Raw genomic sequence first — 19889 nt, forward strand, 5'->3', positions numbered from 1 at the left:
GCTGCAGCGCCAAACTAAGTCCGGCAGCTGTGACGCTAGGTGTGTTAGCTCCGGTGTGCCGCCCCTGGGGAATGTAAATTAGCTGGGACTCGGGCTACATGCTGCCTAGCGCTGGGGGACCAGGAGAACCAGCACTGACAGGAGACAGCAACTGAGCGCCGCAGCCTGGACTGAGGGGAGAATACCTGCAAAGCACCGGGCGGCAGGAGGGGGGAGCCTGGCGTTGGTGAGTTACCATGTACTGGGAACTGAGAGGGTAGCTTCCGGTACCAGCAGCACTGAAATGGTTCAAGTCCCAGCACTGGTCACTGGGAGTAGTGTTATAACTGCATGTATGCCAACATACATATATGCACTCGCATGAAACTGTGATCATCAACCCCATTTTCAGTAAAATGATAAAATTATATTGTCGATTTATTGACGATGTTTTTATTATCTGGGATGACACAGAGTTGGAATTTTGGAGGATGGTGGAATATTTGAATGCTTTACCCAGCCCTGTGAGATTTACCGCAAAAATCAGTGATTCATCGATAGATTTTTTGGATGTAACAATCTCTAAGAGAGGACATGAGCTACATAACGTTGTACCGGAAGGATAACGGTCGTAATACTTTATTGTATGCGACAAGTAATCATCCGCCTAAGCTCAAAGAGAGTTTGCCCATCTCACAATTTATGCGTGTCCTTAGAATCAACACAGGCTGAGGACCAGATTAATGAGATGAAGGAGCGTTTTAAAAGTCGTGGATACGACAAGAAAACTATTGGTAGATGTTTGATGAAGGCCAGACAGAGACTCATATTAAAAACTCCCAAGGCAGACATTACCCAATATGGCAGGATGATCTTTACCAGCCAATTTGAAAATAAATCACATACAATCTCTAAAGCCTATAAACGGAATTCGCCTATTATAGCCACTGATCCAACTTTTAAAAGGGGTTCGAAGCTTCCGCCAATCATGGCATACAGACGCGGCCCAAATCTCAAGCAGCTCCTTATGCAAACAAGGAAACAACCTTATCAATTTAGGACTACGTGGCTACCACCAGCAAGGCCTGGGTGCTTTAAATGCACGAATTGTACAACCTGTAGGTCGTTGATCCCAGGTTCCAGCTGTCCACACCCACATAGTGGAATAGCTATACCTATTAAATATAGGTTACACTGTACAATGGACTTTGTGATTTACTTGATAACGTGTCCGTGTGGACTTGCCTATGTTGGTTTGACCACATGGAATTTCCGTGAACGTATGGCAAACCATAGAAGCTCGATTCGGACAGCTTTGAGTATGGGTGTATCTGATAAACCGGTTCCTAAACACTGGTTAAGTGCTGGTCATCAAATGTCAACATTAAGATGTCGACTGATAGATTGGGTCCCAACACCAGTCAGGGGTGGTGACCGTGAATTGACACTGAGAAGATTAGAGGCTCGGTGGACATTTAGATTAGATACTATCTCACCAAGAGGGCTAAATGAATATAATACCTTAAGAGTGTTCCTGTAGATGTGGATCAATTAAGTGACACTTATTATATTATTTAAGGGCAATGAATTAAGATCTACATCGCCTCCTCCAATACCTCCGCCATTAGAAACTGTTTTTACCAGTGATTTTTTTTTATATATTTATCTGTGATAAGTTTTGAGATGTTCTATGATCTCTTGTGATGAAAAAATTTAAAAGGCAAAAAAATGTAAAAATTATATTTAAAAAGTATATAAAAATACCAAAAATATTTGATGGGATAGAGGGATCATAGGGTAAATATAAGAGTATTTGTTGCTATATTTGTTTTTTGTGGTATGTTAATTGTTTGTAAACCGAGGGGATTCCAAGATATGAGCACAACAACCATATGTATTGCCATGTAGAAATCCACATTTATTTGATTACCATGGGTTGCTTAAAAGTTACTTAGTCTATTTATTTGACTTGTGCTGTGTATACTCTAATTGGTTAGATAGTGGTCCTGCTTTGCGTTCCACATGTTGGCACACAGGCTGGAGGACCAGGATGCTGAGTTGTGGTCCCATTATGCGTTCCACGGGGTGGAAAGCTATTTGGAGGACTATGATGCGACGCGGCCGGGAGGAAGTGACGTCACTTCCAGGTTGTGCGTTCCAAGCGGTGGAGCGCACGTGGTGGTGTAGCGCGCGCTAGTTTTGATTGCTGGTGCTATATATGGTATCCCCAAGGTAAGGTAAGTCAGACCTGTGGACTGTGTCTTTGAAATACCTAAAGGTTGTTGTGATATGCTGCTGGCTTGATAATGGTCCTGATTGGACCAAAACGTTGCTGCTATTTGTATGCTGCTGCTAGAACCTACTACCTTCACATTGCTTTGATGCTGGAATAAAACTACCTTGAATGTCTCCTTGGTGAGTGCGTCCTTTTGGATATCTATATTTTGCCTAATGTCCCAGGATGGGACCGAATTGGCTGGAATGCACAGCGACATTGTGACCGTTACAGATGTGAGTGCGGGACTTGTCCAAATATATATTATTATACGCAGTGGGAGGAGTCAGTCACTGACGGTGAGAGGGATTCCCTAGGAGTGGTGGACTAATTGTCCCCAGTCAGGGTAACCACTCTCTATTTTATCAGTGTCAAAAATATGTGATCATCTGGCGGAGCGAGGTCATCCAGTTACATCCATTTTACAGGTAAATACGATACATAACACATTGTTCGAGATATATACAAAATAATACCCTGAAATAATATTGTAGGAAACAGTAAAATAAGCCCCAGTGTCAGGAACAGAGTGTAAGACACGAGTCCTGCGAGTTGTGACTACCAGAGAAGGGAAACACAATGACAACAGAAATGCTCTGCCATGAGTGTCTCGGGGTATATATACTACATGGGGTGAGGCCATCCGGTCACAACGACACCAGGCGTTCACATATTATTTGATCCCACCAGATCTTGGAATCGCTTACTTTCACCCAGGCTCCTACGCCGGCACCTGGTACCGCTTACTTCTGGCTATCTGTGGAGGCTGCTGCACCACTTCCTGACGGCTAATTCCCACTGGTCCTTAACCATGGACCAGTCTCTGCAGGGCAGCTGGCAGAGGGCTTTAGCTTGGAGACACTGGGCTCAATCCAGAACGCCCGGAGAACGGAACAGCAGTTTGCGCTAATATGGTGGTCACAGGTCACAAGCGGATGAACAGCCATAAAGAAAAGATTCCACTGCTCAATGTCTTGAAAAAGACAATTCCCTCTCGCTGAAGATGCTCAGGATAATCACAGCACGCGGGTGTTACAGAAGTACAAAGGATACACATCCTCAGGGTAATCACAGCACATGGATGTTACAGAAGTACAAAGGATACACACACTCAGGGTAATCACAGCACACAGATGTTAGAGAAGTACAAAGGATACACATCCTCAGGGTAATCACAGCACATGGATGTTACAGAAGTACAAAGGATACACACTCTCAGAGTAATCACAGCACACGGAAGTTAAAGAAGTACAAAGGATATACACTCTAAGGGTAATCACAGCACACGGATGTTACAGAAGTACAAAGGATACACACTCAGGATAATCACAGCACACGGATGCAAAGGATACACACTCTCAGGGCAATCACAGCACACAGATGTTACAGAAGTACAAAGGATACACACTCTCAGGGTAATCACAGCACACAGATGCAAAGGATACACACTCTCAGGGTAATCACAGCACACAGATGCAAAGGATACACACTCTCAGGGTAATCACAGCACACGGATGTTACAGAAGTACATAGGATACACACTCAGGATAATCACAGCACACAGATGTTACAGAAGCACAAAGGATACACACTCTCAGGGTAATCACAGCACACAGATGTTACAGAAGTACAAAGGATACACACTCTCAGGGTAATCACAGCACACGGATGTTACAGAAGTACAAAGGATACACACTCTCAGGGTAATCACAGCACACGGATGTTACAGAAGTACATAGGAAACACACTCAGGATAATCACAGCACACGGATGTTACAGAAGTACAAAGGATACACACTCTCAGGGTAATCACAGCACATGGATGTTACAGAAGTACAAAGGATACACACTCTCAGGGTAATCACAGCACACGGAAGTTACAGAAGTACAAAGGATATACACTCTCAGGGTAATCACAGCACACAGATGTTACAGAAGTACAAAGGATACACACTCTCAGGGTAATCACAGCACACAGATGTTACAGAAGTACAAATTATACACACTCTCAGGGTAATCACAGCACATGGATGTTACAGAAGTACAAAGGATACACACTCTCAGGGTAATCACAGCACACGGAAGTTACAGAAGTACAAAGGATATACACTCTCAGGGTAATCACAGCACACAGATGTTACAGAAGTACAAAGGATACACACTCTCAGGATAATCACAGCACACAGATGTTACAGAAGTACAAAGGATATACACTCTCAGGATATCACAGCACACAGATGTTACAGAAGTACAAAGGATACACACTCTCAGGGTAATCACAGCACACGGATGTTACAGAAGTACAAAGGATACACACTCTCAGGATATCACAGCACACGGATGTTACAGAAGTACATAGGATACACACTCAGGATAATCACAGCACACGGATGTTACAGAAGTGCAAAGGATACACACTCTCAGGGTAATCACAGCACACAGATGTTACAGAAGTACAAAGGATATACACTCTCAGGATATCACAGCACACAGATGTTACAGAAGTACAAAGGATACACACTCTCAGGGTAATCACAGCACACGGATGTTACAGAAGTACATAGGATACACACTCAGGATAATCACAGCACACAGATGTTACAGAAGTACAAAGGATACACACTCTCAGGGTAATCACAGCACACAGATGTTACAGAAGTACAAAGGATACACACTCTCAGGGTAATCACAGCACACGGATGTTACAGAAGTACATAGGATACACACTCAGGATAATCACAGCACACAGATGTTACAGAAGTACAAAGGATACACACTCTCAGGATATCACAGCACACAGATGTTACAGAAGTACAAAGGATACACACTCTCAGGGTAATCACAGCACACAGATGTTACAGAAGTACAAAGGATACACACTCTCAGGATATCACAGCACATGGATGTTACAGAAGTACAAAGGATACACACTCTCAAGCCCAGTTTTTATCCCATTCTTACACACTATACCACAGCCCACCCTGTGTCCCTTAACTAATCAAACTATCTCACAAAATATAAATAAATACATCTTATATTTCAAAGGAGCCGAACAACTTCCTCTCCCTTTCCTAGATATACCACTCAAACCAGTTTGTCCAAACACAATCTAATTTAGCATATACCTGTTACTTCCTCACCCCTTAGCAATACACGATTACCCTCTGGAGTGCACTGAGTGTAAACAAATTGGTCATTTCACACTAGACATTCTGCTAGGACAGAATAATTAAGATCTAATTTCATTGGCAAATCTTTATACATTCCTGTAAGTGCATATTCCCGCCATTTAAACATGCGTTTCCCAAACATGGCGATACTACAGCTGCGCACAGCGCATCAAAACTGACACGTTAAAGTACATTAAAACATTTTTATTTGTAACCTACTGATCCTTTGCTAACACAGCTCTCAGTCCTGGCTGCAGATCTGCACACACATTCCTTCACCTTCTATATACTGTACGCTAGGCCTAGCTCCCAGCGTCATGCAGAGGACAGCCTTGTACTGCAGACTGGGACTACGCACTCCCAGCTGCAGTCATGCACCTTGCCACTGGCTAATACATTGTCCAGACACAGCACACCGAGGGTTAATAAACCTAGCGTCACAGCTGCCGGTCTCAGCATGGTGCTGTGGCGCACGCATGACCAAAATGTTTTTAAATATACATTTATATGGCGCCTAGCGCTGACGGTTTGATATGAAAATGGTGCTGCAGCACAAAGGATTAACCCCCTCAGTGCCGTGGATGTCACCATGACCATGTGGGCTGTGTCTCCGGCCACAGAAGATTTGTCAAATCTGCCGATAATCAGCAGCTTTGACCAATGTATTCAACGTGGAAAACAAAATGCTAAACCAGGCTGGATTAGCCAATCATTGGTAGCTTTAAAGAAACGATGGATATTAATTGTAGCCACAGTATTTCAAAGCTGTTTATTTAAAGTAGCAGCTGTAACATATGTGGCTACCAAAATTAGGAAGATTGGTGGCTTTTCACACATTAATGTCAGCGCCCAGTCACATCCCCAGTACTGTCACTACAGCACATCGCTACAGATACACGTCCCTATCCACAGTACTATCGCTACAGATACACGTCCCTATCCCCAGTACTATCACTACAGATACACGTCCCTATCCCCAGTACTATCACTACAGATACACGTCCCTATCCCCTGTACTAATCACTACAGCACATCGCTACAGATACACGTCCCTATCCCCAGTACTATCACTAAAGATACACATCCCTATCCCCAGTACTATCACTACAGATACACGTCCCTATCCCCTGTACTGTCACTACAGCACATTGCTACAGATACACGTCCCTATCCCCAGTACTATCACTACAGATACACGTCCCTATCCCCAGTACTATCACTACAGATACACGTCCCTATCCCCAGTACTATCACTACAGATACACGTCCCTATCCCCTGTACTAATCACTACAGCACATCGCTACAGATACACGTCCTTATCCCCAGTAATATCACTACAGATACACGTCCCTATCCCCAGTACTATCACTACAGATACACGTCCCTATCCCCAGTACTATCACTACAGATACACGTCCCTATCCCCTGTACTAATCACTACAGATACACGTCCCTATCCCCTGTACTAATCACTACAGCACATCGCTACAGATACACGTCCTTATCCCCAGTAATATCACTACAGATACACGTCCCTATCCCCAGTACTATCACTACAGATACACGTCCCTATCCCCAGTACTATCACTACAGATACACGTCCCTATCCCCTGTACTAATCACTACAGCACATCGCTACAGATACACGTCCCTATCCCCAGTACTATCACTACAGATACACATCCCTATCCCCAGTACTATCACTACAGATACACGTCCCTATCCCCTGTACTGTCACTACAGCACATTGCTACAGATACACGTCCCTATCCCCAGTACTATCGCTACAGATACACGTCCCTATCCCCAGTACTATCACTACAGATACACGTCCCTATCCCCAGTACTATCACTACAGATACACGTCCCTATCCCCTGTACTAATCACTACAGCACATCGCTACAGATACACGTCCCTATCCCCAGTACTATCACTACAGATACACATCCCTATCCCCAGTACTATCACTACAGATACACGTCCCTATCCCCTGTACTGTCACTACAGCACATTGCTACAGATACACGTCCCTATCCCCAGTACTATCACTACAGATACACGTCCCTATCCCCAGTACTATCACTACAGATACACGTCCCTATCCCCAGTACTATCACTACAGATACACGTCCCTATCCCCTGTACTAATCACTACAGCACATCGCTACAGATACACGTCCTTATCCCCAGTAATATCACTACAGATACACGTCCCTATCCCCTGTACTGTCACTACAGCACATTGCTACAGATACACGTCCCTATCCCCAGTACTATCACTACAGATACACGTCCCTATCCCCAGTACTATCACTACAGATACACGTCCCTATCCCCAGTACTATCACTACAGATACACGTCCCTATCCCCAGTACTATCACTACAGATACACGTCCCTATCCCCTGTACTATCACTACAGCACATCGCTACAGATACACGTCCTTATCCCCAGTACTATCACTACAGATACACGTCCCTATCCCCAGTACTATCACTACAGCACATTGCTACAGATACACGTCCCTATCCCCAGTACTATCACTACAGATACACGTCCCTATCCCCAGTACTATCACTACAGATACACATCCCTATCCCCAGTACTATCACTACAGATACACGTCCCTATCCCCTGTACTATCACTACAGCACATCGCTATAGATACACGTCCTTATCCCCAGTACTATCACTACGATACACGTCCCTATCCCCTGTATTATCACTACAGCACATCGCTACAGATACACGTCCTTATCCCCAGTACCGTCACTCCAGCACGTCGCTACATGTCCCTATCCTCAGTACCGTCACTACAGCACATCGCTACAGATACACGTCCTCATCCCCAGTACCGTCACTCCAGCACATCACTACAGATACACGTCCTCATCCCCAGTACTATCACTACAGATACACGTCCCTATCCCCAGTACTGTCACTACAGCACATCGCTACAGATACACGTCCTTATCCCCAGTACTATCGCTACAGATACACGTTCCTATCCCCAGTACAATCACTACAGATACACGTCCTTATCCCCAGTACTATCACTACAGATACATGTCCCTATCCCCAGTACCATCACTCCAGCACATCACTACAGCTACACGTTCCTATCCCCAGTACTATCACTACAGATACACATCCCTATCCCCAGTACTGTCACTACAGACACACGTCCCTATCACCAGTACCATCACTCCAGCACATCACTACAGATACACGTCCTTATCCCCAGTACTATCACCACAGATACACGTGCTTATCACCAGTACTATCACTACAGATATACGTCCCTATCCCCAGTACCGTCACTCCAGCATGCCGCTACATGTCCCTATCCTCAGTACCGTCACTCCAGGACACAGCTACACGTCCCTATCCCCAATACCATCACTCCAGCACATCACTACAGATACACGTCCTTATCCCCAGTACTATCACTACAGATACACGTCCCTATCCCCAGTACTGTCACTACAGCACATCGCTACAGATACACGTCCTTATCCCCAGTACTATCGCTACAGATACACGTTCCTATCCCCAGTACTATCACTACAGATACACGCCCTTATCCCCAGTACTATCACTACAGATACATGTCCCTATCCCCAGTACCATCACTCCAGCACATCACTACAGCTACACGTCCCTATCCCCAGTACTATCACTACAGATACACATCCCTATCCCCAGTACTGTCACTACAGACACACGTCCCTATCCCCAGTACCATCACTCCAGCACATCACTACAGATACACGTCCTTATCCCCAGTACTATCACCACAGATACACGTGCTTATCACCAGTACTATCACTACAGATATACGTCCCTATCCCCATTACCGTCACTCCAGCATGCCGCTACATGTCCCTATCCTCAGTACCGTCACTCCAGCACACAGCTACACGTCCCTATCCCCAGTACCATCACTCCAGCACATCACTACAGATACACGTCCTTATCGCCAGTACTATCACTACAGATACATGTCCCTATCCCCAGTACCATCACTCCAGCACGCCGCAACATGTCCCTATCCTCAGTACCGTCACTCCAGCACACAGCTACACGTCCCTATCCCCAGTACCATCACATCACTACAGATACACATTCTTATCCCCAGTACTATCACTACAGATACACGTCCCTATCCCCAGTACTATCACTACAGATACACGTCCCGATCCCCAGTACTATCACTACAGATACACGTCCCTATCCCCAGTACTACCACTACAGATACACGTCCTTATCCTCAGTACCGTCACTCCAGCACATCGCTACAGATACACGTCCTCATCCGCAGTACTATCACTACAGATACATGTCCCTATCCCCAGTACCGTCACTCCAGCACATCGCTACAGATACACGTCCTTATCCCCAGTACTATCACTACAGCACATCGCTACAGATACACGTCCTTATCCCCAGTACTATCACTACAGCACATCGCTAGATACACGTCCTTATCCCCAGTACTATCGCTACAGATACACGTCCTTATCCCCAGTACTTTCACTACAGATACACGTTCCTATCCCCAGTACTATCACTACAGATACACATCCCTATCCCGAGTACTGTCACTACAGCACATCGCTACATGTCCCTTTCCTCAGTACCGTCAATCCAGCACACAGCTACACGTCCCTATCCCCAGTACCGTCACTCCATATACACGTCCTTATCCCCAGTACTATCACTACAGATACACGTCCTTATCCCCAGTACTATCACTACAGACACACGTCCCTATCCCCAGTACCATCACTCCAGCACATCACTACAGATACACGTCCTTATCCCCAGTACTATCACTACAGATACATGTCCCTATCCCCAGTACCATCACTCCAGCACATCACTACAGATACACGTCCTTATCCCCAGTACTATCACTACAGATACACGTCCTTATCACCAGTACTATCACTACAGATATACGTCCCTATCCCCAGTACCGTCACTCCAGCACGCCGCTACATGTCCCTATCCTCAGTACCGTCACTCCAGCACACAGCTACACGTCCCTATCCCCAGTACCGTCACTCCAGCACATCACTACAGATACACATCCTTATCCCCAGTACCGTCACTCCAGATACACGTCCCTATCCCCAATACCATCACTCCAGCAAATCACTACAGATACACGTCCTTATCCCTAGTACCATCACTCCAGCAAATCACTACAGATACACGTCCCTATCCCCAGTACCATCAGTCCAGCAAATCACTACATATACACGTCCCTATCCCCAGTACCGTCACTCCAGCACATCACTACATATACACGTCCCTATCCCCAGTACCATCACTCCGGCACATCACTACAGATACACGTTCCAATCCCCAGTACTATCACTACAGATACACATCCCTATCCCAAGTACTGTCACTCCAGCACATCACTACAGATACACGTCCTTATCCCCAGTACCATCACTCCGGCACATCACTACAGATACTCGTTCTTATTCCCAGTACTATCACTACAGATACACATCCCTATCCCCAGTACCGTCACTCCAGCACATCACTACAGATACACGTCCTTATCCCCAGTACCGTCACTCCAGCACATCACTACATATACACGTCCATATCCCCAGTACCATCACTCCATCACATCACTACAGATACACGTCCCTATCCCCAGTACCATCACTCCAGCACATCACTACAGACACACGTCCTTATCCCCAGTACCGTCACTCCAGATACACGTCCTTATCCCCAGTACATCACTACAGATACACGTCCCTATCCCCAGTACCATCACTCCAGCAAATCACTACAGATACACGTCCCTATCCCCAGTACCATCAGTCCAGCAAATCACTACAGATACACGTCCCTATCCCCAGCACCGTCACTCCAGCACATCACTACAGATACACGTCCATATCCGAAGTTCCGTCACTCCAGCACATCACTACATATACACGTCCCTATCCCCAGTACCATCACTCCGGCACATCACTACAGATACACGTTCCTATTCCCAGTACTATCACTACAGATACACGTCCCTATCCCCAGTACCGTCACTCCAGCACATCACTACAGATACACATCCTTATATCCAGTACCGTCACTCCGGCACATCACTACGTATACACGTCCCTATCCCCAGTACCATCACTCCGGCACATCACTACAGATACACGTCCTTATCCCCAGTACCATCACTCCAGCACATCACTACAGATACACGTCCTTATCCCCAGTACCGTCACTCCGGCACATCACTACAGATACACGTCCTTATCCCCAGTAGCGTCACTCCAGCACATCACTACAGATACACGTCCTTATCCCCAGTACCGTCACTCCAGCACATCACTACAGATACACGTCCTTATCCCCAGTACCTTCACTCCAGCACATCACTACAGATACACGTCCTTATCCCCAGTACCGTCACTCCAGCACATCACTACAGATACACGTCCTTATCCCCAGTACCGTCACTCCAGCACATCACTCCAGATACACGTCCCTATCCCCAGTAACGTCACTCCAGCACAACACTCCAGATACACGTCCTTATCCCCAGTACTATCACTACAGATACACGTCCCTATCCCCAGTACCGTCACTCCAGCACATCACTACAGATACACGTCCTTATCCCCAGTACCGTCACTCCAGCACATCACTACAGATACACGTCCTTATCCCCAGTACCATCACTCCGGCACATCACTACAGATAACGTCCTTATCCCCAGTACCGTCACTCCAGCACATCACAACAGATACACGTTCCTATTCCCAGTACTATCACTACAGATACACGTCCCTATCCCCAGTACCGTCACTCCAGCACATCACTACACATACACGTCCTTATCCCCAGTAACGTCACTCCAGCACATCACTACAGATACACGTCCTTATCCCCAGTAACGTCACTCCAGCACATCACTACAGATACACGTCCTTATCCCCAGTAACGTCACTCCAGCACATCACTACAGATACACGTCCTTATCCCCAGTACCGTCACTCCAGATACACGTCCTTATCCCCAGTACCATCACTCCGGCACATCACTACAGATACTCGTTCTTATTCCCAGTACTATCACTACAGATACACGTCCCTATCCCCAGTACCATCACTCCAGCACATCACTACAGATACACGTCCTTATCCCCAGTACCGTCACTCCAGCACATCACTACATATACACGTCCCTATCCCCAGTACCATCACTCCAGCACATCACTACAGACACACGTCCTTATCCCCAGTACCGTCACTCCAGATACACGTCCTTATCCCCAGTACATCACTACAGATACACGTCCCTATCCCCAGTACCATCACTCCAGCAAATCACTACAGATACACGTCCCTATCCCCAGTACCATCACTCCAGCAAATCACTACAGATACACGTCCCTATCCCCAGTACCATCAGTCCAGCAAATCACTACAGATACACGTCCCTATCCCCAGCACCTTCACTACAGATACACGTCCATATCCGAAGTTCCGTCACTCCAGCACATCACTACATATACACGTCCCTATCCCCAGTACCATCACTCCGGCACATCACTACAGATACACGTTCCTATTCCCAGTACTATCACTACAGATACACGTCCCTATCCCCAGTACCGTCACTCCAGCACATCACTACAGATACACATCCTTATATCCAGTACCGTCACTCCGGCACATCACTACGTATACACGTCCCTATCCCCAGTACCATCACTCCGGCACATCACTACAGATACACGTCCTTATCCCCAGTACCATCACTCCAGCACATCACTACAGATACACGTCCTTGTCCCCAGTACCGTCACTCCGGCACATCACTACAGATACACGTCCTTATCCCCAGTAGCGTCACTCCGGCACATCACTACAGATACACGTCCTTATCCCCAGTACCGTCACTCCAGCACATCACTACAGATACACGTCCTTATCCCCAGTACCTTCACTCCAGCACATCACTACAGATACACGTCCTTATCCCCAGTACCGTCACTCCAGCACATCACTACAGATACACGTCCTTATCCCCAGTACCGTCACTCCAGCACATCACTCCAGATACACGTCCCTATCCCCAGTAACGTCACTCCAGCACATCACTCCAGATACACGTCCTTATCCCCAGTACTATCACTACAGATACACGACCCTATCCCCAGTACCGTCACTCCAGCACATCACTACACACACACGTCCTTATCCCCAGTACCGTCACTCCAGCACATCACTACAGATACACGTCCTTATCCCCAGTAACGTCACTCCAGCACATCACTACAGATACACGTCCTTATCCCCAGTAACGTCACTCCAGCACATCACTACAGATACACGTCCTTATCCCCAGTACCGTCACTCCAGATACACGTCCTTATCCCCAGTACCATCACTCCGGCACATCACTACAGATACTCGTTCTTATTCCCAGTACTATCACTACAGATACACATCCCTATCCCCAGTACCGTCACTCCAGCACATCACTACAGATACACGTCCTTATCCCCAGTACCGTCACTCCAGCACATCACTACATATACACGTCCCTATCCCCAGTACCATCACTCCAGCACATCACTACAGACACACGTCCTTATCCCCAGTACCGTCACTCCAGATACACGTCCTTATCCCCAGTACATCACTACAGATACACGTCCCTATCCCCAGTACCATCACTCCAGCAAATCACTACAGATACACGTCCCTATCCCCAGTACCATCACTCCAGCAAATCACTACAGATACACGTCCCTATCCCCAGTACCATCAGTCCAGCAAATCACTACAGATACACGTCCCTATCCCCAGTACCGTCACTCCAGCACATCACTACAGATACACGTCCATATCCCCAGTTCCTTCACTCCAGCACATCACTACATATACACGTCCCTATCCCCAGTAACGTCACTCCAGCACATCACTACAGATACACGTCCTTATCCCCAGTAACGTCACTCCAGCACATCACTACAGATACACGTCCTTATCCCCAGTACCGTCACTCCAGATACACGTCCTTATCCCCAGTACCATCACTCCGGCACATCACTACAGATACTCGTTCTTATTCCCAGTACTATCACTACAGATACACGTCCCTATCCCCAGTACCATCACTCCAGCACATCACTACAGATACACGTCCTTATCCCCAGTACCGTCACTCCAGCACATCACTACATATACACGTCCCTATCCCCAGTACCATCACTCCAGCACATCACTACAGACACACGTCCTTATCCCCAGTACCGTCACTCCAGATACACGTCCTTATCCCCAGTACATCACTACAGATACACGTCCCTATCCCCAGTACCATCACTCCAGCAAATCACTACAGATACACGTCCCTATCCCCAGTACCATCACTCCAGCAAATCACTACAGATACACGTCCCTATCCCCAGTACCATCAGTCCAGCAAATCACTACAGATACACGTCCCTATCCCCAGCACCTTCACTACAGATACACGTCCATATCCGAAGTTCCGTCACTCCAGCACATCACTACATATACACGTCCCTATCCCCAGTACCATCACTCCGGCACATCACTACAGATACACGTTCCTATTCCCAGTACTATCACTACAGATACACGTCCCTATCCCCAGTACCGTCACTCCAGCACATCACTACAGATACACATCCTTATATCCAGTACCGTCACTCCGGCACATCACTACGTATACACGTCCCTATCCCCAGTACCATCACTCCGGCACATCACTACAGATACACGTCCTTATCCCCAGTACCATCACTCCAGCACATCACTACAGATACACGTCCTTGTCCCCAGTACCGTCACTCCGGCACATCACTACAGATACACGTCCTTATCCCCAGTAGCGTCACTCCGGCACATCACTACAGATACACGTCCTTATCCCCAGTACCGTCACTCCAGCACATCACTACAGATACACGTCCTTATCCCCAGTACCTTCACTCCAGCACATCACTACAGATACACGTCCTTATCCCCAGTACCGTCACTCCAGCACATCACTACAGATACACGTCCTTATCCCCAGTACCGTCACTCCAGCACATCACTCCAGATACACGTCCCTATCCCCAGTAACGTCACTCCAGCACATCACTCCAGATACACGTCCTTATCCCCAGTACTATCACTACAGATACACGACCCTATCCCCAGTACCGTCACTCCAGCACATCACTACACACACACGTCCTTATCCCCAGTACCGTCACTCCAGCACATCACTACAGATACACGTCCTTATCCCCAGTAACGTCACTCCAGCACATCACTACAGATACACGTCCTTATCCCCAGTAACGTCACTCCAGCACATCACTACAGATACACGTCCTTATCCCCAGTACCGTCACTCCAGATACACGTCCTTATCCCCAGTACCATCACTCCGGCACATCACTACAAATACTCGTTCTTATTCCCAGTACTATCACTACAGATACACATCCCTATCCCCAGTACCGTCACTCCAGCACATCACTACAGATACACGTCCTTATCCCCAGTACCGTCACTCCAGCACATCACTACATATACACGTCCCTATCCCCAGTACCATCACATCACTACAGACACACGTCCTTATCCCCAGTACCGTCACTCCAGATACACGTCCTTATCCCCAGTACATCACTACAGATACACGTCCCTATCCCCAGTACCATCACTCCAGCAAATCACTACAGATACACGTCCCTATCCCCAGTACCATCACTCCAGCAAATCACTACAGATACACGTCCCTATCCCCAGTACCATCAGTCCAGCAAATCACTACAGATACACGTCCCTATCCCCAGTACCGTCACTCCAGCACATCACTACAGATACACGTCCATATCCCCAGTTCCTTCACTCCAGCACATCACTACATATACACGTCCCTATCCCCAGTACCATCACTCCGGCACATCACTACAGATACACGTTCCTATTCCCAGTACTATCACTACAGATACACGTCCCTATCCCCAGTACCGTCACTCCAGCACATCACTACAGATACACGTCCTTATCCCCAGTACCGTCACTCCAGCACATCACTACGTATACACGTCCCTATCCCCAGTACCATCACTCCGGCACATCACTACAGATACACGTCCTTATCCCCAGTACCATCACTCCAGCACATCACTACAGATACACGTCCTTATCCCCAGTACCGTCACTCCGGCACATCACTACAGATACACGTCCTTATCCCCAGTAGCGTCACTCCAGCACATCACTACAGATACACGTCCTTATCCCCAGTACCGTCACTCCAGCACATCACTACAGATACACGTCCTTATCCCCAGTACCTTCACTCCAGCACATCACTACAGATACACGTCCTTATCCCCAGTACCGTCACTCCAGCACATCACTACAGATACACGTCCTTATCTCCAGTACCGTCACTCCAGCACATCACTACAGATAAACGTCCTTATCCCCAGTACCATCACTCCGGCACATCACTACAGATAACGTCCTTATCCCCAGTACTGTCACTCCAGCACATCACAACAGATACACGTTCCTATTCCCAGTACTATCACTACAGATACACGTCCCTATCCCCAGTACCGTCACTCCAGCACATCACTACACATACACGTCCCTATCCCCAGTAACGTCACTCCAGCACATCACTACAGATACAAGTCCCTATCCCCAGTACCGTCACTCCAGCACATCACTACAGATACACGTCCCTATCCCCAGTAACGTCACTCCAGCACATCACTACAGATACAAGTCCCTATCCCCAGTACCGTCACTCCAGCACATCACTACAGATACACGTCCCTATCCCCAGTACCGTCACTCCAGCACATCACTACAGATACACGTCCTTATCCCTAGTACCATCACATCACTACAGATACACGGCAGATATTATACTCACATTGCTGTGGTCAGAGCTGCTGTGTATATAAGTCAGTTTGTCCTTAATGTTTGAGGTGTGCAGAGCCTGACATAATACGTTGTGCAGTATGCTCTTCGGCTCTGGAAACCGCCTCAGGAGATCCCTTGAATCTACAGAAGAATAAAGTGAAGTTTACGATACAGTGGTGCCCTAGTAATCAGGTACATGCAACACTCATGGGAAATTTCTACCTAATATTTCAATGTTTTACTATTGTGATAAAAGGAACAAAACAAAATTATGGCTTAACCACAAAGGGGTAAATGCAACAGCTTCAGCCGGTGATGGAGCAGATAAATAATTCTGTCAAGAGGGTGAGACAATAGGTCACAGACATCTGAGTGGGTGCAACGCCGCAGGGCATAGGTCACAGCTACCAGAGGGGGAGGGACGACACAGGGCATAGGTCACAGACACCAGAAAAGGAGGGACACCACAGGTCATAGATACCAGAGGGGGAGGGACGACACAGGGCATAGGTCACAGACACCAGAAAAGGAAAGACACTGCAGGGCAGAGGTCACTGACACTTGAGGGTGAATGATACCACAGGGCATAGGTCACTGACACCTGAGGGTGAATGATGACACCACAGGGCAGAGGTCACTGACACTTGAGGGTGAATGATGACACCACAGGGCAGAGGTCACTGACACTTGAGGGTGAATGATACCACAGGGCATAGGTCACTGACACCTGAGGGTGAATGATGACACCACAGGGCAGAGGTCACTGACACCTGAGGGTGAATGATGACACCACAGGGCAGAGGTCACTGACACCTGAGGGTGAATGATGACACCACAGGGCAGAGGTCACTGACACTTGAGGGTGAATGACCCCACAGGGCAGAAGTCGCGACACCTGAGGGGGAATGACCCCACAGGGCAGAGGTCACGACACCTGAGGGGGAATGACCCCACAGGGCAGAGGTCACGACACTTGAGGGGGAATGACCCCACAGGGCAGAGGTCACGACACCTGAGGGGGAATGTGACCCCACAGGGCAGAGGTCACGACACCTGAGGGGGAATGACCCCACAGGGCAGAGGTCACGACACCTGAGGGGAAGAAACAGGGCAGAGGTCGCAACACCTGAGGAGTGGGGGAAGGAGGGGTGACGCCAGGCAGAGGTCACCAACATCACAGAAGAATCTGTGGCATAGAGGTTATGATGACTTAAGGGGGTGCACATCGCGGAACAGAGCTCGTAGATACCTAAAGGGGTGAACGCAGAGGGCCAGAGAGTCAACGACACCTGGGGGTAGGGATGCAGAGGGTCAGAGGTCACAGACACCTGGGGGAGGGACGCAGAGGGTCAGAGGTTACCGACACCTTGGGGAGGGACGCAGAGGGTCAGAGGTCACTGGCACCTGGGGGAGGGACGCAGAGGGTCAGAGGTCGCTAATAGCATACAGATAAGACGATGAAGGGCACCATAATACAGAGACCCGGGACAGGTCTGTAGGTCACAGACACTAGTATTGAAGGAGACCGCTCACCTCGTCCCATATCGGTGTCAGACTTATCCCCCGGCTCCTCGTCCTCTCCCCTCAGGTGGCTCACTCTGTGTGTCCCAATGCACAGAGACCGGACCTGCGTCCCCGACACCCGGCATAGAAGCCGGCGCAGCAGCGGCATGACAACCACCTGCGCCGCCATGTCTATGGGGAGAGAGAGCGTCTGACTCTGCAGCAGCGACATCCGGAGGCCAGCGGCGGCCCTGGGAACTGCAGCTCACTACCCAGCGGCGGACCGGGGAACTGCAGCTCACTACCCAGCGGCGGACCGGGGAACTGCAGCTCACTACCCAGCGGCGGACCGGGGAACTGCAGCTCACTACCCAGCGGCGGCCCGGGGAACTGCAGCTCACTACCCAGCGGCGGCCCGGGGAACTGCAGATCTCTACCTAGCGGCGGCCCGGGGAACTGCAGATCTCTACCTAGCGGCGGCCCGGGGAACTGCAGCTCACTACAGTGTGTCTCATAGGTACAGAGCTACAGTAGGTGCATCATCCCATACATACACAGTACAGGTACAGAGGTAGGTGCATCATCCCATACATACACAGTACAGGTACAGAGGTAGGTACATCATCCAATACATACAGAGTACAGGTACAGAGGTAGGTACATCATCCAATACATACACAGTACAGGTACAGAGGTAGGTACATCATCCAATACATACAGAGTACAGGTACAGAGGTAGGTACATCATCCAATACATACAGAGTACAGGTACAGAGGTAGGTACATCATCCAATACATACAGAGTACAGGTACAGAGGTAGGTACATCATCCAATACATACACAGTACAGGTACAGAGGTAGGTACATCATCCAATACATACACAGTACAGGTACAGAGGTAGGTACATCATCCCATACATACAGAGTACAGGTACAGAGGTAGGTGCATCATCCAATACATACAGAGTACAGGTACAGAGGCAGGTACATCATCCAATACATACAGAGTACAGG

General features: G+C 48.0%; 1 protein-coding gene across 1 annotated transcript in view; it reads right to left on the reverse strand.

Annotated features, from left to right (window-relative positions):
- DHX30 (DExH-box helicase 30) overlaps positions 1–19118 on the reverse strand; it is a 61547-nt gene extending 42429 nt beyond the window's left edge. The window contains exons 1-2 of the mRNA XM_088458504.1: positions 18905–19118; positions 17382–17512 (exon numbers count right to left, since the gene is read on the reverse strand). Coding sequence (XP_088314630.1) covers positions 17382–17512; positions 18905–19106 — 333 coding nt within the window. The 5' untranslated portion in view covers positions 19107–19118. The remainder of the gene's footprint in view (positions 1–17381; positions 17513–18904) is intronic.
- Between the last annotated feature and the right edge of the window lie 771 nt (positions 19119–19889).

This window comes from Taudactylus pleione, unplaced genomic scaffold (genome assembly GCF_031769625.1).
Source record: "Taudactylus pleione unplaced genomic scaffold, aTauple2 ptg000838l, whole genome shotgun sequence".
Taxonomy (NCBI): domain Eukaryota; kingdom Metazoa; phylum Chordata; class Amphibia; order Anura; family Myobatrachidae; genus Taudactylus; species Taudactylus pleione.